The 25,279-nt window shown below is 40.4% G+C and overlaps 1 protein-coding gene and 1 long non-coding RNA gene across 5 annotated transcripts; one reads left to right on the forward strand and one right to left on the reverse strand.

Annotated features, from left to right (window-relative positions):
• Positions 1–379: 379 nt before the first annotated feature.
• On the reverse strand, positions 380–22,668 carry LOC122216094. Of its 3 annotated transcripts, XR_006200701.1 has the most exons (5): positions 22,203–22,668; positions 13,512–13,606; positions 13,306–13,427; positions 8,531–8,724; positions 380–566 (listed from the first exon to the last, which is right to left on the reverse strand). It is a non-coding gene; the product is annotated as an uncharacterized LOC122216094 (long non-coding RNA). The 3 variants fall into 3 exon arrangements; XR_006200700.1 differs by lacking the exon at positions 13,512–13,606; XR_006200702.1 differs by lacking the exon at positions 13,306–13,427 and having other exon boundaries at positions 13,481–13,606.
• Positions 22,669–22,686: 18 nt separating this feature from the next.
• Positions 22,687–25,030, forward strand: CA3H2orf74 (chromosome A3 C2orf74 homolog). Of its 2 annotated transcripts, none has more exons than XM_042932365.1 (5): positions 22,687–22,866; positions 22,960–22,964; positions 23,384–23,497; positions 23,599–23,779; positions 24,556–25,030. In XM_042932365.1, the coding sequence occupies exons 1-5, from the start codon at positions 22,702–22,704 to the stop codon at positions 24,775–24,777; spliced, it is 687 nt and encodes a 228-aa protein (XP_042788299.1). In that variant the 5' UTR covers positions 22,687–22,701; the 3' UTR covers positions 24,778–25,030. The 2 variants fall into 2 exon arrangements, with proteins under 2 accessions (XP_042788299.1, XP_042788300.1); XM_042932366.1 differs by having other exon boundaries at positions 22,774–22,866; positions 22,960–23,153.
• The last annotated feature ends 249 nt before the right edge of the window (positions 25,031–25,279 follow it).

Genomic DNA, 25,279 nt, shown 5'->3' on the forward strand with positions numbered 1-25,279 from the left:
CCCATGCAATCAGAATGATCTTTTAAAAAAACCCTAAAACTCTTAGCACATCACAATCCCTATAAAACTACCTGATGAGTTCCCATTACTTAGAATAAAATAAACCGCTGTGGACTTATTAAGTCCTGTAGGATCTAGCTTCTACCAGACTTTTTCTCCAGCTCAGACTACTTATCCCCTTGATTATTACAGTCTAGATGTGCTTCTCTGGGGCCCTGTAATATGCCCAGCTCAGCTTCTGCTCAGGGGCTGTGCGCTTGCTCATTTCTCTGTTTCCATATCTTCTGGTAGTGGATCCTCCTCATTTAGACCCTGGGAGAGAAAGCAGGCTCCATCCTTAATCTCTATCATTTTGTTTTCTTTACAGTATTACCCAAGATTTGAAATTCGTGTTTATTGGCTTACTTACAGTATACGATGTTAGAAAAGGGTTCTGACTTGGAGTTTCAGCAGAGACTCCAAAGGCCAAGCATGCTATAAGAGGTGACAGTACTCCTAGGACCCCCCACACAAGGAAGGTATGGAGAAGCTGGCTCTTCCTGCATCAGCAATCGGCTGCCTGTAACCTATAAAAGAGTTTGGCGTGGTGGTTCTGGAGGGAGGATTTCCAAGGAGACAGTTACCAGTAAGCACTGCCTCTCTTATGGGGGTGGGGAAGGAAGTGCTAACCTCTCTTTGAAGAAGACTTCTTAGAGAGCTTTTGATTACATATCCTGCACAGGGGTGGATTTAGCTTGTGTGGGACCTAAAACTATACTACATTTGGGACTTTTTTAAAAAGAAGAATATTTGGGACGCCTAGGTGGCTTAGTTGGTTAAATGTCCGACTTCAGCTCCAGTCATGATCTCACTGTTCATGGGTTCAAGCCCTGAATAGGGCTCTGTGCTGACAGCTCAGAGCCTGGTGCCTGCTTCCGATTCTGTGTCTCCCTCTCTCTCTGCCCCTCTCCCACTCATGCTCTGTCTCTGTCTCTCTCTCTCTCAAAAATAAATAAACATTAAAAAAAATTTTTAAAGAATATTTCAATTATGAATAAAATGAAGTATGAAAGTAAATATTTACTTAAGGTGAGAAAATAAACAATTTATATAATTTAAGAAGCTGACAGATACCACAAACATCACAAATCCAGAAAGAAAAGAATTTTTTTTCTTTTAAACTTTTTAAATATTTTTTTATTTTTGAGAAAGCACAAGTGGGGGAGGGGGCAGAGAGAGAGAGACACGGATCATATTTTCTCAAAATGAACTGCCTGACACATCTCTGTAATACTTTTTACTATGTGTTTTGGCTGCATACTCTTCAATCTCCATGTCATATGACATTGACTCTATACATTCCTGACCAAGAGAGAACTTCTTTCTGACCAATGAGTACTGAGTACTCTGCTTACAGTGTTAAGTGTCAAATATTAGACAGCTTTCCCATAGACTAGCATCTAGCCCAGTACATTTCAAGCCTGTTTCTGTTTCATTGTTAAAAATTTTCCAGCACCAGCTACTCTAGGACACTTTCATATTGTTATCTGCCTCTGGCCTTGCACCTTTGTTTCATGATACCAGACAAGTCAGCCCTGTGAGTAGCAGGGAGGAATATTCTGGAAGCCATTCCTATATCAGGACAGCTAGCAATAATTTCACCATACATGGAAGTAACTGGAAGTTATACAAATGTATCCTTTTGAATTTACCTGAATATATCCCCAGTTCAGCTTCCTGAGATTTAAAAATTGCTGCAGCCATTCTAAAGGCACCCAATGTGAAGTGCAGAGTGATCGAGGGGTTTGGAATGGAAAAAGTGATTCACTGGTCAAGCATGTGGCAGACCCCAGCTTCAGAAAGGGAGAGGTCTTAAATCAAAAGAAGTTTGGAGATCTCATCAGTTCATTGGGCTAGGATTAAAGTCAAAACAGAGAAAGATCCATTTACTTATCCACTTATTATTCAAGAGGCATGGGCAGAGTTTATTTGGGATTGATAGGAAAGAAGAAAGCCACTTTCTCTTTGCACCTATAGAATCCAGCTCATTCCACGGAATGTGCCTCCTGTGTTTCTCTCAGAAATAGACAGTGGCATGAAATGCAGGTGTCTTATCTGCCTTGTTCACCACTGTATCCCAGCCCATGGAGCAGTGCCTGCCACATAGTAGGTCCTCAGGAAATATTTTTCAAAAGGATGCCAGACTTGGACTATATATACAAAAGTAGATAAGCTTCAACCCCTTCAATGGACTCAGAGAACTCAGTGTAGTGGGTACTGCAGACAGGAAAAGAAATGATTTTAGTACAATGTGATAAGCAGTGCAGAGCACTGGGGGCGTTGAGGGGGGGTGGCAGGGAAGGCTTCTTGGGGAATATGAGATGAACAATGAGGTATGACTGGGAGTTCAGGCTGGAGTGACCAGAGCCCAGAAAGACATACAGTAAGAAGGCAGTGCAACAGTGTAGGGAATGCTAAGCAGTGCGATGGGAAACGATGGGAAACGATGGGAAACAGAGCCAGAGAAAGGATACTCAAACGCAGAGACTAGAACTGGAAGGCTTACTTAGTAGGTGATGGGGAGCCACTGAATTTAGGCCAAGAATGGCGTTACCAGAATTGTATTTGACCAAGATAACTTCGATGGGTTGGTAAGTGGTGAGTTGAAGAGGAACAAATTCAGAAGCAAGGCCAGTCAGTCAGCTCCTGCAATAGCTTAGGCAGGGTGATGGCATCCTGGCTGCCCTGGGTGGTAGAGATAGAAAGGAAGAATAGTTTGGAAAAAGATTAAGATGTCAGGCAGCTGGGTTGATCACTGATTAGATGAGGAGAGAGAAAGGAGTCTGTGCTGACTTAGAGATTTCTGTCTTGGGGACTGAGTGGATCATGAAGGTCTGAGCTCAGGGGCAAGACATGCTTTTAAGTAAGACAAGAGTTCAGTTTTGGAGTAGTTGGGTACGTTTTAGCATTCATTGTCCTTTTTCTTCCTTTCTCACCATTGCATCCACTCCCTTTTAGGTAAGTTGTTATGTAATTTATTAATCCTCTAGTGAAACATCTGCACAATGTCTACAAATCAAGGCATGGCAGTACCCTTAATCCTTCTTTGTTGATAGCTCCAGGGTTGGTTTTTATATTCCCTGACTTCCTTCATCTAGTCTTATAATACTTTTGCTATTTGCTTGAGGTCTTTTTCTTTTAACATAGGCCAAATAATAGGTTATGCCAAAGCCAGGCCAAAATGGATCTGAATCTAAAGACACAGATGACATCTGTGGTTTTACACATATTTGTTAGTTTTTGCAGAATTAATGTCTTAGGTCCTGTTGCCCTTCCAGGGTGGAGGACATCTATGACCCTTTGAAGGTCAAAGGTTGTGAACTTCCTGTTCCAGATAATTGCTCTATCACTTATGACAGTGGTTAATTATCAGCCAGAGAGAAAAGATTCCCCTCCCCCCTTTTGTATACTGAGTTGTTTATTTTCTTCTATTGTTTTAAAAATGATAGACTCTATTCTTCTATCAATTAGCTTAATTTTTCAACTCATGTACTTGAGCATATTTTCTAAAACCATATAAAGGTAAGCATATAGTTGAAAGCAAAGACTCTAGAGCCAGACTACTGTGATTTGAATCCTAGCTTCACACATATGGTGCATAGGAGCTGGGTAAGTCACAAAACCTCTTCATACCTCAGTTTCTTCATCTGAAAAGTGGGGATTATAATAATCCCTAACTCATAGGATTGTTGTGAGGATCAAAGGAGCCAAATATATATAAAACACCTGGCAACAAGTGGTAGCCTTTCCAAGTTGGTAGTGTAACTTATAACCTTTGGTAAAATGGAAGCTATAGATGGAAATGTTGGTATAAATGCAAAAGTATGCAATAAATAAAGAAAATAATCGGTCTATTCCCTAATTCTGAGGATTCTTCTTGTTTATTATCCTAATATTCCACTTGGATAATATTTACTAGCCTGAGGCATTGAGTGGAATTGCCGGTATCCTTTCTAGTAGTCAAGGGAAATGTTAGGAAGAGAGTGACATCATTCTTACTGTCAAACCTATAACTTGGCCTGTGGTGTTTTACATGAAACAAAAGCCACACTCTTTGATGTTTATGTCTAACCCCAGATGGTCCCATTTTTCTGCCTGTGACATTTGTGTGATGTCTAGAGCAGTGGTAGTCTTTTCATAACCACAAGGAGGCTTGCTGATGCACAGAGCTGGCAGAGTGGAAAGATAGAAAGAACCTTGACCCTTGATGATGTCACCAGACTCTGGAATTAAGCAACCTAGGAGCCATGTTGTCATGTGAGGTGAGAAATCTCTTGTTTTTTTAAGCTATTTTTAATTCCCATTTTATATTGCATTTGAAAGCATCCTATACATGCAAAACATATGTCTCATTAGTAACTTTTTATGGGTTTATTATTTGTATTTTTTAAATTTTTCATTATTTTCTAAATGTTTATTTTTGAGAGAGAGAGACAGAGAGAGACAGAATGTGAATAGGGGAAGGGCAGAGAGAGAAAGAGACACAATCTGAAGCAGGCTCCAGGCTCTGAGATGTCAGCACAGAGTGCGACTCGGGGCTTGAACTCCTGAACCACAGGGTCATGACCTGAGCCGAAGTCGGACACTTAACAAACTAAGCCACCCAAGCACCCTGTATTATTTGTACTTTTAAATGATTAGTCACATGTTGGGGTGCCTGGATGGCTCAGTTGGTTAAGCGTTTGACTTTTAGTTTAGGCTTAGGTCATGATCTCATGGTTTGTGAGTTCGAGCACCACATTGGGCTCTGTGCTGACAGTGCAGAGCTTGCTTGGGATTCTCTCTCCCTCTCTCTGTCCCTCCTTTGCTCCCTCCCTCCCTCTCTCTCTCTCAAAACAAACAAACAAACAAACAAACAAACAAACATAAAAAAATAAATGATTAGTACACATTTAAAAATTTGTCAGCTTTGGGGCACCTGGGTGGCTCAGTGTATTGAGTGTCCGACTTCGGCTCAGGTCATGATCTTGTGGTCCATGGGTTCAAGCCCCACATCAGGCTCTGTGCTGACGGCTCAGAGCCTGGAGACTGCTTTGGATTCTGTGTCTCCCTCTCTCTCTGCCACTCCCCTGTTCACTCTCTGTCTCTCTCTCTCTCTCAAAAATAAATAAACGTTAATTTTTTTAATTTGTCAGCTTTAATATACAATACAGCAAATATTAATAACTACAACCAACATAAACAAAGCTGTTGGGGTCTTCAATAACTTTTAATAGTGTAGTTCCTAAGATCAAAAATTTGAGAACTACACTCTGTATTATTTCACGATACCCCATTATATTATTTCAATATACCCTGTTTATTTTGGCTGTTCTCATATTGTGGACATTTAGTTTGTTTCCAAATATTTGCTATTGCAGAGAATACTGTAAGGACAATTTTTTAGGTATTTTAAAAGCTTTATTATGTACAATTTCAAATATACACAAAAGCAGAGAGAAAAAAATGATACTAATGTCTGAATCACCAGATTCAACAATTATCAGCATATGGATAATCATATTTCATCCAAACCTTCCATTTCCTCCACTCAGATTATTTTTAAAACCATCCCAGGTTTTGGCGCCTAGGAGGCTCAGTTGGTTAAACATGTCTGACTTTGGCTCTGGTCATGATCTCACAGTTTGTGGGTTTCAGCCCCACATCGGGCTTTGCGCTAACAGCCCAGAACCTGGAGCCTGCTTCAGATTCTGTGCCTCGTTCTCTCTCTGCTCCTCCCTTGCTCACTTGCTCTCTCTCACAAAAATAAATTAATGTTAAAAAAAATTTTTTGACCAGCCCAGTTTTAATTTAATCTGTAAATATTCCTGTGTATTTCCCTGAAATATAAGAATTGTTTTCAAACATAACTACAATACTTTATCACACCTAAAGAACATTTTAACATTTCCTTGATATTAAATAAATGTCTAATTAGTGTTCACACTTGTCTAAACGCCTTACAATTTTTTTTTTTTTTTTAGTTTGAATCATGACGTAAATGAAGTTCACGTGTTGTACTTGTTTGATAATTATCTTAAATCTCTTTTGATGCATGGTCTCCCTTTACATCATTTAAAATTTTCCTTTATTGGGGAGCCTGGGTGGCTCAGTCGGTTGAGCATCCAACTTTGGCTCAGGTTCTAATCTCACAGTTCATGAGTTTGAGCCCTGCATCAGGCTCTTTGCTGTCAGCATGGAGCCCTCTTCAGATCCTCTGTCCCCCTCTCTCTGCCCCTCCCTTGCTCACGTACTCTCTCTTTCTCTCTCAAAAATAAATAAACATTAAAAAATTTTTCCTTTATTTCTAGGGGCACCTGGATGACTCAGTTGGTTGAGCACCTGACTCTTGATTTTGGCTCAGGTAGTGATCAAGGTTTGTGGGGTTGAGCCCCGTGTTGAGCCCTTGCTTGGTGTGGAGTCTGCTTGAGATTCTCTCTCTCCCTCTGCCTCTCTCTCTCTCTCTCTCTCTCTCAAAAAATGTTTTTCCTTTATTTCTTCCTGTTGATAAAACCAGGTTATTTTCCTACACTTTCTCCATAGCCTGCATTTAGATGATTGCCTCTACCATGTAGTTTCACATGTTTCTCTGACCCTTGTGTTTCCTGTAAACTGGTGGTTAGATCTAGAGACTTGTTCAATTGAGATTTTTCAAGGGGCTGGACTAAGACTGCTTTCTAAGTGTTGATGTGTAATTCCATCATGAGACATTTGGTATCTGGCTCTTTTTTGTGGGATGTTAACAGCAATATCCGTTGATGCATCAGAACCTGAAAAATGATATTAGTCAAATTCTCTATTTCTTATAAGAAACTCCTTTGTGAGAAGAAATCTCTCAGTTCCATTATCCTGAGGTAGCGATTATAAGAGAAAAAAAGAAAAGGGTCTGATTTCTCCCCTTTATTTATTAGTTTTTGTTGTTTATTTTCGAGAGAGAGAAAGCAGAGGAGGGGCAGAAAGAGAGAGGGAGACAGAGGATCTGAAGCAGTTCTGCAGACTCTGCACTGTGCAGAGCCCAGTGTAGGGCTTGAACTCACGAACCATGAGATCATAACCTCAGCCAAAATCGGATACTTCACCCACTGAGCCACCCAGGCGCCCCACCTTTATTTACTAGTTTTAAAGATAATGAGTTGGCTCCCTAGCACCCTCCCAAGATGAATAAGGAAGTTTTGTTTCACGTTGTTTAAAAGGGTGGACCTTTTAAGGGTTGCTGTAGGTAGGGAGCGAGAGGGATTCATACATTGCTTGTGGGAGTATAAACTGATACAACCACTTTGGAGATCTACCTGCGACTTGTCTGAACCATTCTGTATAGCCGATGTAAGTGAGTGCTATATCCATCAACAGATACGTATAAAAATGTTCATAGCAGCACTATTTATAATAGCCACAAACTGGAAACAACTCAAATGACTTTCAGTAGAATGGATAAATAAATTGAGGTATAATCATATAATGGAATAAACATATCAAAGAAAAAAAAGAACAAGATATTGCCATATACAACAACATGGATGAACTTCAGATGTAACACTGAGCAAAAGAAGCCATCCACAAAAAAAGTACATACTATATTATTCCACTTATATGGGACTAACAGATAGGCAAAGCTAATTTATAGTGATAGAGGTCAGAATAATGTCATCTTTGACAGATACTAATTAGGAGGGAGTAGGAGGGAGTAGGAGGGCTTAGGGGAGTATTGCTAATATTCCTGTAGCCAGAACTTACTATATATAAGTTATGCTTCAACAAAAAGGTTTTAATGTTTAATTGGGGGGGGGGGAGGGGAAGAGAGAGGGAGACAGAGAATCTGAAGCAGGCTCTTCGCTGTCAGCACAAAGCCTGATGTGGGGCTCAAACCCATAAACTGTGAGATCATGACTTGAGCCAAAGTTGGATGCCCAACCAACTGAACCACCCAGGCATCCCAATAAAAAGTTTTTTAAAAAGGAATACCAAAGTAAGGATATATATCTGTGTTGCTTATATGAATAAAGACTTTCTGTAAGAAAACACAAAAAAACTAATATCAGTGGTCTGAGGAGAGGTAGGGCAGGGCAGGTCGGGAGACGTTTTTGCCATAAAACTTTTTCATATTTAAAAATTTTTGAGCTGTGTGAATATATTATTTTTTTAATTGTTTACCTAGTAGAATCCTATCTCCAAATTGATCTAGCCTGCTTTTTGTCACACAGGTGTCTAGTGTTTGTTTCCCAACCTTTTTCCTCTTTTTTCTGACAATCCTGAAATATGACATATGGAACAATTATTGAAAAACTGACATAATTACTTTAAATAATGTTTATTAAAAGTCCTAAACATTGAAAGCTCAAATATTCTACAAAAGACAGTGTATTCAAATGTCAAACTATTACGCATATGTTAATTATAGGAAATATTCTGTGTCTTACCTGGTCTGACTATGGATACCCTGCAAGTTGTGACTGAATTTACCCCATTTGTTCATAATAAACAAAATCAGCTGCAATAGAGCAATGTTACTTACAACATCTTTTATTCTCTGTGAGAAATGATTCCTTCTCAGATAGGACTTGTCTTGGTCAAAATGCCAATATTTAGTTGTAGACATCTTTGGAGGATGCATGCCCGAGAGCAAATCGGTGTCAGTCTTCTAAAGAGTCCTCTCCCTCTTACTGACAATGATCCAGTGAACTTGAAGGGCCCATAGCAAAAGGGGTACTGAGGAAGAAGTCAGAGTGAAAAGAATACGTATAGCAGAATTTCTAGTGGGTGGGTTGGCCCCACCCACTAGAAACAGCCACTGTGAATGCGATAAATTATAAAGATAAGGAAATCAGCCCATCTGTAAGCCAAAACCAAAACCAAAACAAAACAAAATCTCTTCTCACATATTTAGTTAAAAATTTAAAAATTATTCTTAGTGTATTACCCTCATGAACAAACATGATCCATTTACAAATCTTCAATGTCATACTTTCCTTTGTTTATCTGAACAAATACCATGAGTTCCCTTCTTTTCTTTCTTTTTTTTTTTTTTTTTGAATTTATTTTGAGAGAGAGAGAGAGCATGAGCAGGGGAGGGGCAGAGAGAAAGGGAGAGAGAGAGAATCCCAGGCAGGTTTCACACTCAGTGAGGAGCCTGATGAGGGACTAGATTTGAGGTTATGACCTGAGCCAAAATCAAGAGTCGGTCACTTAACCAGCTGAGCCACCCAGGTGCCCCTCCAAAGGCAAATCTTTTTTTTTTTTTTTTAATTTTTTTGTTAACGTTTATTTACTTTCGAGACAGAAACACAGCATGAACGGGGGAGGGGCAGAGAGAGAGGGAGACACAGAATCGGAAGCAAGCTCCAGGCTCTGAGCCATCAGCCCAGAGCCCGATGCGGGCCCGAACTCACGGACCGCAAGATCGTGACCTGAGCCGAAGTCGGACGCTCAACCGACTGAGCCACCCAGGCGCCCCCAAAGGCAAATCTTAAAGGGGATTTGCATATATTCAGATATAGAAGAAAGCCTGTAATTCTGATACGTTAAGAAGCTGGGTTTGGTAATTACCTTTTATGACCCTATGGGTTGTCTTAAATCAGGTAAGTGGTTGTTCTGTCCCACTTGGCATAGGCTGGTACTGTAGTCTGTATGTTTGTGGCCATCCAAAATTCATGTTGAAATACTAACACCTGTGGTATGCTATTAGGAGGTGGGACCCGTGGGTGATTAGATGAAAAGGTCAGAGCCCTCATGAATAGGATTAGTGTCCTTATAAAAGAAGCCCAGGAGGGCTCTCTCTCCCTGCTTCTATCATATGAGGACATAGCAAAAAGATAGCTGTCTCTAAACCAGGAAGAGGGCCTTCACCAGCCATTAAATCTGCCAGCACCATGATCTTGGACTTCCAGAACTATGAGAAATAAGTGTTTGTTGTTTATAAGCTACGATATTTCTGTTAAAGCATCCCAAACAGACTAAGACAACTAGGATCACTTACTTGGGCTGGAATTTCCAAGATGGCCTTATTCACATGTTCAGTGCCTCGTGGGAGCTGGGCCTCTCTAGCTGCAAGGTAAGGCTTCTTCCCTGGTGCTTCAGGGTTCCAAGAGAGAGGACGAAGAGGCTGACAGGCCTCTAAAAGGCCAGGCCAGAATTGACACAGCATTTCTTCTGTTATATTCTATTGGCCAAAGCAAGTCACCTGCTGACTCAGATTCAAGGGCAAGAGAAATGACTTCCCTCTTGGCGGGAGGAGTGGCGTGCATATACATAATCTATCACAGTAAGAAAAGTGGGGGATGCAAATCTTTGCTTTCAAAATTTAGCTGAGGTTATTTGCATTTTAAGACAAACAAAATGCCATTTAAGAAACAACTAACCTTGGAAATAATAAGGGTAAAGAGATTAGAAATCATTATTATCAGGGGTAGAGGTGGTGCCTGGGTGGCTTGGTTGAGTGTTCAACTCTTTTTTTTTTTTTTTAATGTTTATTTCTTTTTGAGAGAAAGAGAGAGCACATGTGGGAGAGGGACAGAGAGAGAGAGAGAGAGAGAGAGAGAGAGAGAGAGAGAGGGAAACAGAGGACCCTAAGGGGCTCTACGCAGTCAGCACAGAGCCCGATGCAGGGCTCAAACTCGGAACCATGAGATCATGACCTGAACTGAAGTCCCACAGTTAACTGACTGAGCCACCCAGGTGCCCCAAGTGTCTGACTCTTGATTTCAGCTCAAGTCATGATCCCAGGATCATAGGATCAAGCCCTGGTCGGGCTCCGTGCTGAGTTTAGAGTCTGCTTCAGATTCCCTCTCTCTCTACCTCTGCCCCTCTCCCCAACTCACACCCTCTCTCTAAAAAATAATAAATAAAAATAAATTTTTTCTCAAGAAATCATTTTTGGGGAATTTTATACTTGAGAGGATGAGAGTTGCTGACTGGCCACGTTAAAGTGGAGGAGAGAAAAGAGAGGGAGGGATATAATTTCTGAAAGAAGGGTTTAGCAATGTATTTCTCTTGAAATACACAAAGAAGGGAGAGAGTATTTATCATCTGAATATTTACTAAGGAAATAGAATTCAAACACTGGCAAAAGTTATTCTTGGTGTATTGGCTTCCCTGCCTCTCCCTCCAGCATGGCAGAAGCAACAGGGAATGGAGGGAGGATAGGAACCCAAACCCTTTCCTGTCCCTACCAGCTCTGTGTAAAGGGTTTACTGAAGGCTTGGGGTAACTAGAGGGAATTACAATATGGTGGAGGATCCTCAAATTGGATACTAAATATGATGGTTCCCAAAGGCCAAGGAAAAGGAAAAAAAAGAACCCTTCTACAGGGATGCTAGTCTTGCTTTCTTGTCTTAAAATCTACCTTTTACTTCCTCCTCTCAAAGAAAGCACTCCATCTTTGATCCTTCCCAGTGCACATTTTCTCACACACACACACACACACACACACACACACACACACACACACACACACATACACACACCAAGATGCCCATGTGTGGGTAAGAAATAAAGCCTTCACAGACAATGAGCCTGTCACTCTCAGCTGCTCAGAGAACCAGCAGGTGTTGTGAAATTACCATCTTCTTTTACCCTATTAAACTAGGTTACATTCTTAATAGCAATAGCAATAACAAAATTGTCGACCACTTTCCGTGTACCAGATGCCTTTCCAACCACATCTATATTAGTGCATTTAAATCTCACAACAATCCTTTGGGTACAGATATTATCTCCATCCTTGATGTGAGGACAGTGAAACACAGAGAGGTTAAGTAACTTCTCCAAGGTCACACAGGTAATCAGTAGAAAAGCAGGGATTCACAGCCTGATAATTCCCAGAACCACACTCGTGAGCCTGAACCATGCAGCCTCTCTTTTGCAGGGCTTCCTCTCCTACCAACTTCTCTGTAAGAAAGCCAGCAGTTGACAAACTCATCCTCTGGTGAGGGTGAGCCTCTGGGCAGGTAAGCACTGTTGTCTCTAGTTGCATATGTGTAAGAAATTAGGAAGGATACTTTTGTTAGCAGTGGCTATTTCTGGATGCTGGAATAAAGGGCAAATTATTTACCTTTTTGAAATATGTATTTTCTTATAATTACTATATATTTCCTCAGTGATTTTTTAGAAGCCCCCCACAGTCTTTCTTACTCTTTTCAGTCCCCTAACCTCCTGGGACTAACAGGAGCACAGACGAGCTTCAAGAACAAGGTATCACTTGAAAGCATTGCTTCAGATACAAAGTGTGTCCACAACACCCTGATTTATTGGACACCACTGTGTAGAACAAACATGTCTCTTCTCCAACTCTCAGTATGGCACCTGGATCTGTATTAATGAAGAACAAGGTTCTTTGTGGGAGGGAGTGCGGTTTTCTCTGGGGTAGCAAGTAATTTAACCAACAGGTAGGAGGGTGGATGTCTCAGGGCCATAATGCATGCCTCCTGTCATGGTTTCCACAGTCCTGGGTACTATAGTAATGCTTCCCACAGACCGCTGTATGTGCCAAAGCCCAAGTCCACAGCTGCTTGAGTTGCCTATGAAAGTATCTATGAAAGATGTCTCCAGAACTAAAAAAAAAAAAAGAAAAAAAGAAAAAAAGAAATGAAACCTTTAGTCCTTCCATTTATCTTAGCCCGTGTGAGGCTGCACTGGTCCAAAGTAGAGCATGTGCAACTGATTCCTGGAAATAGGGGCCTGTGGACTTTATGGGCCAAGTGGTTGGGCTTTCCAATGGGACAGCCCAAAAGAAGGGTCTCAAAGGTAATTTTCATGAAGGCAGATTTAAGTCACTGGATGAGTGGCTTAGAGTCCAGTCCCTCTTGGGCCAGAGTTGGAGGTGATGTGCTTTCCTGACACTAAGTAGGAGATATGTTCAGGTTGCACAGTACTGGGTCCTGCTATGGATCCCAGGAAGAATGCTATAGCAAGGCATGGGCATTCCTTAGGGGCAGGTGTTAAGGGTAGATTAGGTTGTCCTTTTGGGATAGCTCTTAGTTCTGCCAAGAGTGAAAAAACTAAAACTTAGCCACATTCCTTTGACCTAAGTTCTGGGCCTCAGGAGATGTAAGACTCTTGGGATGGAGGTACATCAGGCTTTTTTTTTCTTTTAGGTTCTAGAGAGGTCTTGGTTTTCTGAACATATTAAGAGCACCTCCAAGAAAAGCACAGCCAACTTTAATACATAAACCCCCATTCATAAGAACCCTAATTCTTAAAGGTACCTTAGTGATCTTTACAATAAATGAAACCCATGGTGAGTCACATATTGAAAAGATCATCTTGTGATGTTGAGAGAGAAAATGGACCCACCTGGACAGATCCACTTGGAGACAGATCACTACTTGCTACAGAGTCTTGTTGGTCCTCCCTCCACATATTCCATCACCAAAGCTATGTTCTGGGTTCTATTATGTGAAGTCAGTCAGGTGTGGCTACAGAAGAAAAGACAGGAAAGGCTCAGGAAAACAATGTTTATTATACTCACAAGTCCTGGAGACTCAGGAGACAGAGCACACCATGCAGGGCCACACGGGAAAGCGCCAGTGTCCGTTAAGAGGCAAAAGGGACAAGAGTGAGGGGAGAGCTGAGGCCACAAACTTTACCAAAGTTTCTGTAGGAAAAACAAGGCAGGGCAGAGTAAACAGCTTAGCATTGGCTAATCTGAACAATTTCTTTTATATATATATATATATATATATATATATATATATATATATATATATTTACTTATATATATATATTTATATTTATATTTATATTTATATTTATATTTATATTTATATTTATATTTATTTATTTAGAGAGAGAGCACAGGCAGGGCAGGGGGGCAGAGAGAGAGAGAGACTGAGAATCCCAAGCAGGCTCCTCGCATGGTCAGCACAGAGCCTGATGCAGGGCTCCAACCCATGAAACCATGAGATCATCACCTAAGCTGAAATCAAGAGTCAGACACTTAACCAACTGAGCCACTCAGGCACCCCTAATCTGAACAGTTTCTATGGGCTCTAAGCTATAGGGATGGTTTCTTGTTGCTTAGTGCCCGGCCCTGGGATGATCAAGGCGAGGTATGGCTCTGGATTGGTTAGCTTGCAAATGAAAGACATGCTCCCAGCTGAGCCCTTTGCTGTCTCTAAGAATTGGCTAGCCTCAGGATAGGTAGTCTCCCCAGCCAGGAAGGTTTTCAAGGTATCAAAACATCATAGTATACAGGAAATAAAAAATATAAACAACACAGGCTATTGCTGCATAACAAATGATCCCAAATGTAGCAGCTTCATATAAACATTATCTCATAGTTTCTGTGAGTCAGGATTTCAGGAATGGTTTAACTTGGTGATTCTGTCTCTCTGGAGGTTGCAGTCAAGATGTTAGTCTACAGTAATCTGAAGGCTCAGTTGAAGGAAGATCAGTTTCTAAGGCTACTCATAGGAATATTGGCAAGAAGCTTTTTCCCTTGCTAATGATTGGAAGGAAGATTCAGTTCCTCATTACATGGCCCCATCCATAGGCTGCTTCACTGTCCCCACAACATGGCAGCTGGCTTTCCCCAAAGGAGGTGATCCAAGAGAAGAGGCAAAGAGGAAGTCATGATGCATTTTATCACCTACTCTCAGAGCTCACAGGTCCTCGCTTCTGCTACATTTCATTTGCTAGAAGTGATTCACTAAGTCTCATTCACACTCAAGGAGATAGAAGGGATATCAAAGAAGTAAAACCGTCACAAAGTCCAACACCAACTTGATCTCCACAAAGTAAGCCTAAGGGCATTTTAGCAAAGGTCATACTGTCCTAGTTTGCCCCAGATCCAATGATTCAGTCTTTCGAAGACCATGAATTTTAAACCATGAAACTTCTCCCATTTTTAGATTAGAGATCTAGGATTTGAGGGTGAATCTGTTTTGGGGTCTGTACAAAGTGGAGGCTTCCAATTCCCCCAGAGTGAGGTTTCAGAAAGCTGTGCTTTAAAGACTAGGGGTAGAATGACAGGGTGTAGAGATGGGTTGGAATGTGTAAGATAGGGATGCTATCAACCCCTTGTTTGTAGAGTGGGCTTTCTTCTTATAGCTACCACTGTAGACTGGCTATGCTGCTTATCAAACATTACCAAACATCACTGTAAATAAAGGAAAAACATAGGTGAAGAAAAAGAGGAGGAAGATGGTTTAAAGCGTTTGAGTAAATCAATAGTGGAAAGGTAGAAGATGTGGAATTAAAAATTTTAAATATGTGTGTTCCTTTACTTTAAAGAAAATGTGGAATAAAAAAAATGTGTCTCTCAAATTCCAGTAGTGGGTCATCCTAAAAGATATACAGCATACCTGATTAGTGCTCCTAAAAACTGTTAAGGTCATCAAAAGTCTGAGAAACTCACAGCCAAGAAGAGTCAAAGGAAACAAGACAACTGATTGTAATGAAATATCCTGCATAGAATCCTGGACTAGAAAAAGACATTAGAGGGGCGCCTGGGTGGCGCAGTCGGTTAAGTGTCCGACTTCAGCCAGGTCACGATCTCGCGGTCTGTGAGTTCGAGCCCCGCGTCAGGCTCTGGGCTGATGGCTCGGAGCCTGGAGCCTGTTTCCGATTCTGTGTCTCCCTCTCTCTCTGCCCCTCCCCTGTTCATGCTCTGTCTCTCTCTGTCCCAAAAATAAATAAAAAACGTTGAAAAAAAAATTTAAAAAAAAAAAGAAAAAGACATTAGATAAAAAGTATGAAAAACTAAGGAAATCTGAATTAACTATGGACTTTAGTTCATAATAATGTATTGATACTGCTTCATTAATAATAACCAATGTACCATACTAAGGTAATGTGTTAATTATCAACTGGGTGTGAGGTATAGGAGAACTCTCTGTACTATCTTCTCAAATTTTCTGCAAATCTAAAAATGTTCTTTAATTTTTTTTAATGTTTTATTTATTTTTGAGAGAGAAAGAGAGCGCAAGTGGGAGAGGGGCAGAGAGAGAGAGGGAGACACAGAATCTGAAGCAGGCTCCAGGCTCTGAGCTGTCAGCACAGAACCCGACACAGGGCTCACACTCATGGACCATGAGATCATGACCTGAGCTGAAGTTGGACACTTAAGCAACTGAGCCACCCAGGTGCCCCTCTAAAAATGTTCTTTAAAAAGGCTACTGAAACTAGTATGTTTTTGCCCAATACCGACCAGAATTTTATACAGAGAGGAGAACATCTCTCTGAGCATTGGCTTATCAGTGATGCGCCGTGAACATTTTTGCTTTGAGCTTGAAAAGGTAACAGAAAAATTAAAAGTTATTAATCAAATTTAAGTAAGTTCCTACTAAAATTAAATCGCTCAAATGGCAGAGTTGTGATTCTGGGGTTTCTTTTCATTCAAACAGAGTAGTAAAGGCTCTTGTGATCAGAAAGACTTGATATCTGCAAGAGAAACTTTAACTTCTAGGCCTAAGACAATTGCTTAGAATCAGGGGAAAAATGCTTTTATAAGAAATAGTTCTTTTTTTCTGAAAGATGTGTCTTTCTTTTTTTCTTTTCAGAAAGAGAGCCCACATGAGTGAGGGAAAGGGACAGAGGGAGAGAGAGATTTTCAAGCAGGCTCCACGCTCAGCAGGGCTCCATCTCATGACCAAAAGGTCATGACCTGAGCCAAAATCAAGAGTCTGACACTTAACTGACTGCACCACCCAGGCGCCCCAAAACATGTTTCTTAAAATTTAAGTCACATCACCAAGGCATGTTTTGTTCTGACATTTTCGCCTCCCCAAAGGAAACAAACAAAGAAACAAGACTGTTGGGCTCTTCAGATGATTATGATTCCCCTTTTACAAGTTAATAAGACAAATTGTTTTAAAAAATCAAAGCGTTTTTTTTTTTTTTAATGTTCATCCATTTATTTTGAGAGAGAGTGCAAGCAAGGGGAGGAGCAGAGAGAGAGGAAGAGGGAGAATCCCAAGCAGGCTCTGTGCTGTCTCTGTGCTGACAGCACAGAGCCCAGTGTGGGGTTCACTGTGAGATCATGACCTGAGCCAAAATCAAGAGCTGGGCGCTTAACTGGCTGAGCACACCCACCCCCCAAAATCAAAGTGTTTTTTTTAACAGTTTTATAAACCTAAAGCAGAAATTGCTTTTGCCTCAACTAAGATTAATAGAAGACTAAACCCAAGAAATTAGAAATAAGGTATAAAAAAAAAGGGAATAAATAGAAGTTAAAAGTAATAAATCAAAACATAAGATATTTGGAGCCCAAAAACAGTGAAACAAATGGATGAGATATAAGAGCCAGAAGCCAATAAACTTTTGCAAATAAAAAGTTAATATTTTAATATCAGAGTTTAATCTACATATTTGTGTATAAATGTGACCATTTATGCTATTTATAAAGGCAGTAAGATGTCCAGTAATAAGAAAATAATTGTAACGCTTTTATAAATTGGGGAAATGTGTATGTATTTAAAAAAATCATCTTTTTAAAAAATTTTGTTAGTTTATTTATTTATTTTGAGAGAGAGGGAGCGAGCGCAAGTGGGGGAGGAGCAGAGAGAGAAGGAGAGAGAGAGAATCCCAAGCAGGCTCTGCACTGTTAGCGCAGAGCCCTTTGCAGGGCTGGAACTCATGAACCTGTGAGATTCTGACCTGAGCAGAAATCAAAAGTCAGACACTAACCGACTGAGCCACCCGGGTGCTCCTAAAAAAAATCATCATTTTGAAGATTATCAGAAGACATTGGGGAAATGTTTATAATAAAAATGGTAAGTTTAACAAAGTACATATATAGTGATTCTAATTTTTTTAAGTTATTAAAGTACATATGTGTTTCCTCAAAATGTTAAACATAGACTTAACCATATGACTCAGTAATCCTGAGTCATATATATATACTTTCATATATATCCAAAAGAAATGAAAACTTATGTCTCTGTAAAAACATACACATGAATGTTCAGAGCAGCATTATGCACAATAGCTACAGTAGAAACAACCCAAATGTTTATCAACTGATAATGGATAAAACAAAATTTGATATATTTATAAAATACGTTATTTGGCAATGAAAAGGAATGGCGTACTGTTAATGCTGCAACATGGATGAATCTTGAAAACATTATGCTAAGCTGAAAGAGGCCAGACACAAAAGGCCACATATTGTATGATTCCATTTATTTTGAATATTGAGAATAGGCGAATCAATAGAAATGAAATAGATCAGGGGGCCATGTGCTGGCTCAGTCGGTGGAGCATGAGAGTCTTGATCCCGGGGTTGTGAATTCGAGCCCCATGTTGGGTGTAGAGATTACTTAAAAATAAAATCTTAAAAAGAAAAAAAAGGCAATAGTTAGTGGTTGCCAGAGACTGGGGTCTGACTGCTAATGGGTAAGGGGCTTCGTTTGGGGATGATAAAAATATTCTAAAATTATACTGAACAGGGCTGTACAACCATCAGTATATGTAATACAAAATGTCAGTATATTTCAATAGTTTTTACTTCTAGATGTTGGAATTACATCAGATTTTATTTTCCTTTTTTTTTGGCATTTTCCAAATTTTCTGCAAAAAACAAATTTATTTATTTATTAATGTTTATTTATTTTTGAGAGACAGAGACAGCGTGAGCAGGCAAGAAGCAGAGGGAGAGGGAGACACAGAATATGAAGCAGGCTCCAGGCTCTGAGCTGTCAGCACAGAGCCTGATGTAGGGCTCAAACTCATGAACTACAAGATCATGACCTGAGCTGAAGTTGGCCTCTTCACCGACTGAACCACCCAGGTGCCCCAACACAAACAGTTACTGGGATGCCTGGGTCGCTCAGTCAGTTAAGTGTCTGATTTTGGCTCAGGTCATGAGCTTGCTGTCCGTGGGTTCAAGCCCCGCGTTGGGCTCTGTGCTGACAGCTCAGAGCCTGGAGCCTGCCTCGGACTCTGTGTCTCCGTCTCTCTCTACACCTCCCCTGCTGCACTCTGTCTTTGTCTGTCAAAAATAAATAAACATTGAAAAAAATTTTTTTAAACAAATCGTTGTTCAATCAGTGTTAATCCAGGTGTAATCTCTGGGTAGGTATTTGTCCTTAAATTGCCACTGGTCTGCAACACAATACAGAAATTGAAAGTAAATACCTAGAAACTTTTAATAACTATTTTACATTGCTGTAACATCCAAACATATGATCACTCTAATAATTCTGTTTTGCGCAAGTATTGGTCCTCAGTGGATTGGGAGAAAAAAATTGAAACCTGCTTCTTTGCTACAGATAGAGAAGCTCTGCCCTAGAAAATTCCTAATGTTTTATCAGAAAATGTTTAGATCAAAGGCTATGAGTACAGAGGTTGAGGAAAGCAAGTAAAAACTAAAATAGATTAAAATAAAATATGTAAATAACAATAACAGTACAAATGATTAGAGCAAATTGTGTCTTTTAAAAGAGATAAAAGCAAAAAGCTTACTGGCTGAACAAAATCAATTGAAAAACCACTCGTGTTCCAGTTAGACAGACAGCAGAGGTGGGCTTGGCTTCACCTCCCACAGCAGCATCCCCAGAAAGAGATAGTGCTCTCATCCTTTCCAGCTCAAGCTTCCAAAATAAAACACCGAAGGAAGTCCCCTATTTGCCTCTTGATAATGGTTCCTACTTCTTGTTAAGCGTGCTGGGTTGTCACAGGGGTGGGACCAATGTAATGTGCAAAAGGCTTGGTCTGTACACACCCTGGGGGAAACTTGCTCTTCTGAGGTGAGATGGAATGTCCTCTTACTTCTTCCCTGGGTTGGAATCACAAGGTCAAAAAGTCTCCCGGGGTGGGGGGCACCTGGGTGGCTCAGTGGGTTTTGGCTCAGGTCATGATTTCATGGTTTGTGAGTTCAAGCCCCAAGTTGGGCTCTGTGCTGATGATGTGGAGCCTGCTTGGGATTCTTTCTCTCTCTCTCTCTCTGCCCCCCCACCCCGCCCTTGCTTGGCTATTATGAATAATGCTGCTGTGAACATGGGTGTACAAATATATCTGTTCCAGTCCCTGCTTTCCTTCTCTCGTGAATATACCCAGAAGTGAAGTTGCTGGATCATATGGAACTCTATATTTAATTTTCTGAGGAAGTGCCATATTTTTTCCCATGGTGACTGTACCTTTCACATTCCCACCAACAATTCACAAGGGTTCCAACTTCTCCACATTCTTACTAACACTTGTTATTTTTTTTTTCTTTTCTTTTTTTTAAGTAATAGCTTTACTAATGGGTGTAGTGGTTATTTCATTGCAATTTTGATTTGTTCCTTAATGATTAGTGATGTTGAGCATCTTTTCATGTGCTTATTGTCCATTTGCATATCTTCTTTGGAGAAATGTCTATTCAAGTCCTTTGCCCATTTTTGAATTGGGTTTTTTTTGTTATTGTTGAGTTGTAGGAGTTCTTTATTTATTGTGGATATTAATCCATTATCAGATATGTGATTTGTAAATACTTTCTCACCACTGAGTATGATGTTAGCTGTTCCTATATATGGGTTCCTATATATAGGGGTTCCTATATATGGGCTCTATTATGTTGGAGTAGGCTCTATTCCTAAATTGTTTAGTGTTTTTCATCATGAAAAGGATGTTAAATTATGTCAGATGCCTTTCCTGAATCAATTGAGATGATCATGTATTTTTCTCCCCTTCATTCTGTTAATGTGGTATATTACATTGATTTTTCTGTTAAGTCATCCTTGCATTCCAGGAATAAATTCCACTATGTTGTGGCATAATCCTTTCAATATGCTGCTAAATTCAGTTTGCTAGTACTTTGTTGAGGATTTCTGCTTCAGTGTTCCTAAGGGAGATCAGTCTTTAGGTTTCTTTTTTTGTATTGTCTTTGGCTTTGGTATCAGGATAATGCTGGCCTCATGCAATGAGTTAGGAAGTATTCCCTTTTCTTCAATTGTTTGGAAGAGTTTGAAAGAGATTGGTTAGTTCTTCTTTAAATGTTTAATAGAATTCTCCAGTGAAGCCATCTGGTTCAGGGCTTTTCTTTGTTCAAAGGTTTTGATTATTGATTCAGTCTCATTATTATATTTCTATTCAGATTTTCTATATCTTCACAATTCTGTGTGATTGTTTTTCTAGGAATTTTTTCATTTCATCTGGATTATTCAATTTGTCAGCATACAATTTTCATAATACTCTCTTAGAATATTTTTAAATTTCTGTAGAATTGGTAGTAATTTCCCACCATGTGTAATTTTTGAGCACACACCCATGTGCAAGGTGCCCTGGATTAGGTTCTGGAATCCATCTTCGAGTATCATGACATCAGAAACTTCTAGTCCAGTGTACTTAAAAATGTGATTTATGGACAAAGTTGGATAACCTTACACTTTTCAGAATTATGTTAACTATATATATAAGTTTAACATCGATTTCCAAGTTACATTCAATGAAGGAAAATGCTTATGATAGTCTTACTAGCCCTTACTTTTTGCTAAAGGTCTCTGGTCTCAGACTATATCTGGTACAAAGTCTTGGAGGCAGGACCAACTAGCATCAGTCCCCTCTGGTCCAGCACTGCTCATGGCACCACACACACTCAAGCCCAGTGTAGGAATGGGGCCCCTTTTTACTTTCTATTCCGTGTGGTATCCACACAGTAGATGACACAAGGCACACTAGTCTTAAGGATACAGTTTGATGGGTTTTTACATAAGTCTAAATGTGTGTAACTAACAGTAGATCAAAAATAGTCCCATCTCCCAGGAAAATCCTTTGTGTGTACATGAGACATGGGAAGATTTGGGCTCTTAAAGTTTCAGTCTGGCAGCAGTGTAGAGGAAGGAGAGTGATATGGGCTCTGAGTCTTTATCTGGGAGCCTTGCTGCAGGAAGCATCTGTGAATTCTGACTCTGTCAGGAGTGGCCTAGATGTCCCCATGTTCTAGAAATCAGGGTTGGCCTGAACCCTCCAACAAGCTCTACTTGTACTTACACGCACACCACATACGTACATACCACACCTGCCGCACAGACCCATCCATTCAACATTTGTAGGCTTTGCAGATTCTGATTTGGTGGAGTATCCAGTGATAAAAAAGCCGTAGTCCTCGCCCTTCTGAAGGAGAGCCAGTGTTACTACCGCCCAGAGACCCCCAAGGGCTCATTTTCTGACTCTTTTAGATGTGGTTGGCAGTACCTGCCATATTCCTTTGTACCTTCCTTTGCTTCTCAGAAAACCCTAGCTCTGCTCCGTTGTGGGCATCACTCACTCACCTGAAGTGAGGTTGGGGGCAGGATCATCATGACTCTGATCATCTTGCTCTGCTCCTGCTTCCTCAGCCATAGCTACTAGAGGTGCCAGTTTGCTTATTTGTCCAGAAAGTAGGTCCAGGGATGTGAGATTAGAAAGATATAGGCTATTTAGCATGGAAAGCACCCATTAGGAGGTAAGTAGATTACTCTAGAGAGGGATTTTATAAGAAGGAAGTGGACTGATTATTCATTGTCTGTGAAAGAAGCGTAAGAGAAACAGGCTCGGGTTAAGAAAGGAAAGCTGGTGTTCAGAGAGCAGAAAGAAAATCCTTGTGCAAAGAGTAGTCAGGGTGGTGCCACATGGCCTCCACCCCAGCCCTCTGAGAGGAGAGGACAGATAGCAGCCCAGAGGAGAGTTTCGTAGTTCTCCTGACTCCGGTGATGGGCAGGGTTGGGCTGGCACTCTGGTCCTGCTAACTGAACGGTTCCATGATTCTATGATGTCATTGAAGAGAAAAGAATGGGGAGCTGGGCTTGGCTCCAGCTGCTCCAATTCCTCTCCTCTGGATTCTTGATAGTTTTTGGGGTGAGGGGAGGTGAGCTGAGCCAATCCCACGTATCCCAGCTCAGTCTCCCCTCCAACCACCTGAGCCCCCACCATATTTATGGAGAGAAATTAGCCAGTGTGAGTCAACTTCATTGAAACAAGCAGAGCATCTTTTATGAAGTGGATCAAAAGGACAACAATGAAAATAGCCTTGTGTTCTTCTGTTTCTAGAAAACGTAAAGAACAAGAGAACTACATTCAAACTAAGCTGGAAAAGAATATTTGCATGATCTGTGACTGTGAGAGTAGATGAGTCTTCTGGCTAATCCTCTGGCCTTTGAAATCACCGCAATCACTTTCTTCATCCTCCTTCTAATTTGCTTCATTTGCATCCTCCTTTTATTGGTGGTTTTTTTATATAAATGGTATAAATCCATGCTGATTAATTGGGATCAGATTTCAAGTCATGCTAGCAAATGTATCTAGAAATAATCTAAGTCAATTTATGATAGAGCCAGTAACGGCATAGCTACCTACTTTGTCCATTTAGGAATTTTAGGAAATCTAATTTCCTGTTTAAAAGTGATGTTCTATGCCAAGCATTCAATTCGAGCCATTCTCCTTTTTCTGAATTTTTTTGCTTATTCATTTTCAGTTTCCAAAGCAAGAAAGATGTACAGACAGAAAAACGCCCTTGTGCAGATGGTAATGGAGGTGAAAGTTGTTTAGCTGCTAATGTGGAGGCGAACATTTCAAGAGACCAAGAAAAGTAAGTCTGTATCGTAGAATGTTGTAGAAAGTCATTTTGGGGTATAGCAATGGTGGCTAACACGCCTGAATTTCTAAAAATCCTGCTGATCGATTATCTAGGACTCTCCTGACACAAATCATAGACTTGAACGCACCCATGAGGCCTGGCATTCTTGTCCAGAGACGGAGTAAAGAAGCGTTGATCACACCCTTAGAAGAGAAAGAAAACATGGAAGAAGAGGGGGAGGACATAGTAAGAGAGAAGCAAGAACCTAAGAATGCTGAAGGAAATGGTCAAGAGGTGACGGACTTTTCTACTCTCAAGGGGCTGTTTAGAATTTGTTTAATTGAAAAGGTGGTAAATGACTTGGCTGGGTCCAATGACATGGCTTTGCCTGCAACTTAAGTTTTTACCTGAAAGGAGCATCGTGTCTGCAGTCATCCAAACCATCTTCTTAGCTCATCAGTCTGTGTTATTAAACCAGTCATACGCGCCAAATCTAGACACTTTCCCATTCTTTACTCTTACATTTGTGTTGTTCCTAATAGTTCCCCTTCATTGTGCTTTCCCCAGAATCCTAAGATCTCAGAGCTGGAGGAGTCCTTGGAGATCATCTAGGGATCCAGCCCTTTCATGTTACAAATGAGAAAATGAGATGAATTGCTCAAGGTGATTCTTCCCCCATAGCCAAGCTCAGGACCAGGCCCCACGCCCCCGTTTTGGTTCCAGGCTCCTTATACAACAGCATACAATCACCCCTGCACCTTCTCGAGCTCCCTGTCGGGGGTCCCTGATAGGGACAGTTCACATCTTCCCTTACACAAGGCCTAAGCCCAGAGGCAGAATGACAGTGCAGGGGGCTCCTTTGTAACCATAGAAATATGAAAATGAGATCATGATGGATTACCGCTGCTTTCCTGTATCACTTAGAAACACTTCTTCTGTTTCTCACGAACAATGCTTCTATATTTAATTTAAAATATAAATTAAATTAAAAATATAAACTTAGGTGTTTTAAAGAAGGGCTTGTTGCTTTCATAAATTAAGCATTTGACTGTTGCCCCATTCTCTTGCAGGATGATGATTTGCAAAAACCACCCATACCTGTCACCAGAAGTCAATCAGCTGTTGAAAACCACAGAAGACCTTTAAAAGGAGTGACATTTTCTAGGGAGGTAATTGTTGTGGACCTTGGGAAGGAATACCCGAAACCTCAAAGCTACCCTTTAGAACATAAAGAGAGAAAATTAGCTCAGAAAAGTGTGGGTAAACGAAATGTAAACTTAGATGAACAATGAAATGACTGGGGGTACAAGATCATGATGAAATGGCAAAGTATGGGGAATTAAGCAAATACAGATAGTATTTTACCTTTGTGCAGAAACAAGTGGGCTACATGCAAAATTTTTAAGTAAAATACCCAGAGCTTGAATATAGTTTTTTTTTTAACTCGAATCTGAGTTCAAGAAATGTATTGTATTAAGTGTCCTTAAAACACTATCTACTCAAACACTGTTCTAACATGTGAATAAAGTTATTTGTGTTTGTGCAGATGTCTGTTAGGCAAGTCATATTTAAGGGGAACTTTGGGGATAGCATGTTTTTGATGCTGTCATCACAGGCATTCATGACCAAATGACATTACTGTTATCATCATGGAAACTTCCAATAACAAGGACTAGGATCTCCTACCACATAATCCCTGTTGAACTCAGTCCTCAAACCCTTATTGTACTGACAACTGCTTTGGGTTTTTGTTTTTTTTTTTTAAAGTTTATTTATTTTTAAGAGAGAGAGTTA

This window comes from Panthera leo, chromosome A3 (assembly GCF_018350215.1).
Source record: "Panthera leo isolate Ple1 chromosome A3, P.leo_Ple1_pat1.1, whole genome shotgun sequence".
Taxonomy (NCBI): domain Eukaryota; kingdom Metazoa; phylum Chordata; class Mammalia; order Carnivora; family Felidae; genus Panthera; species Panthera leo.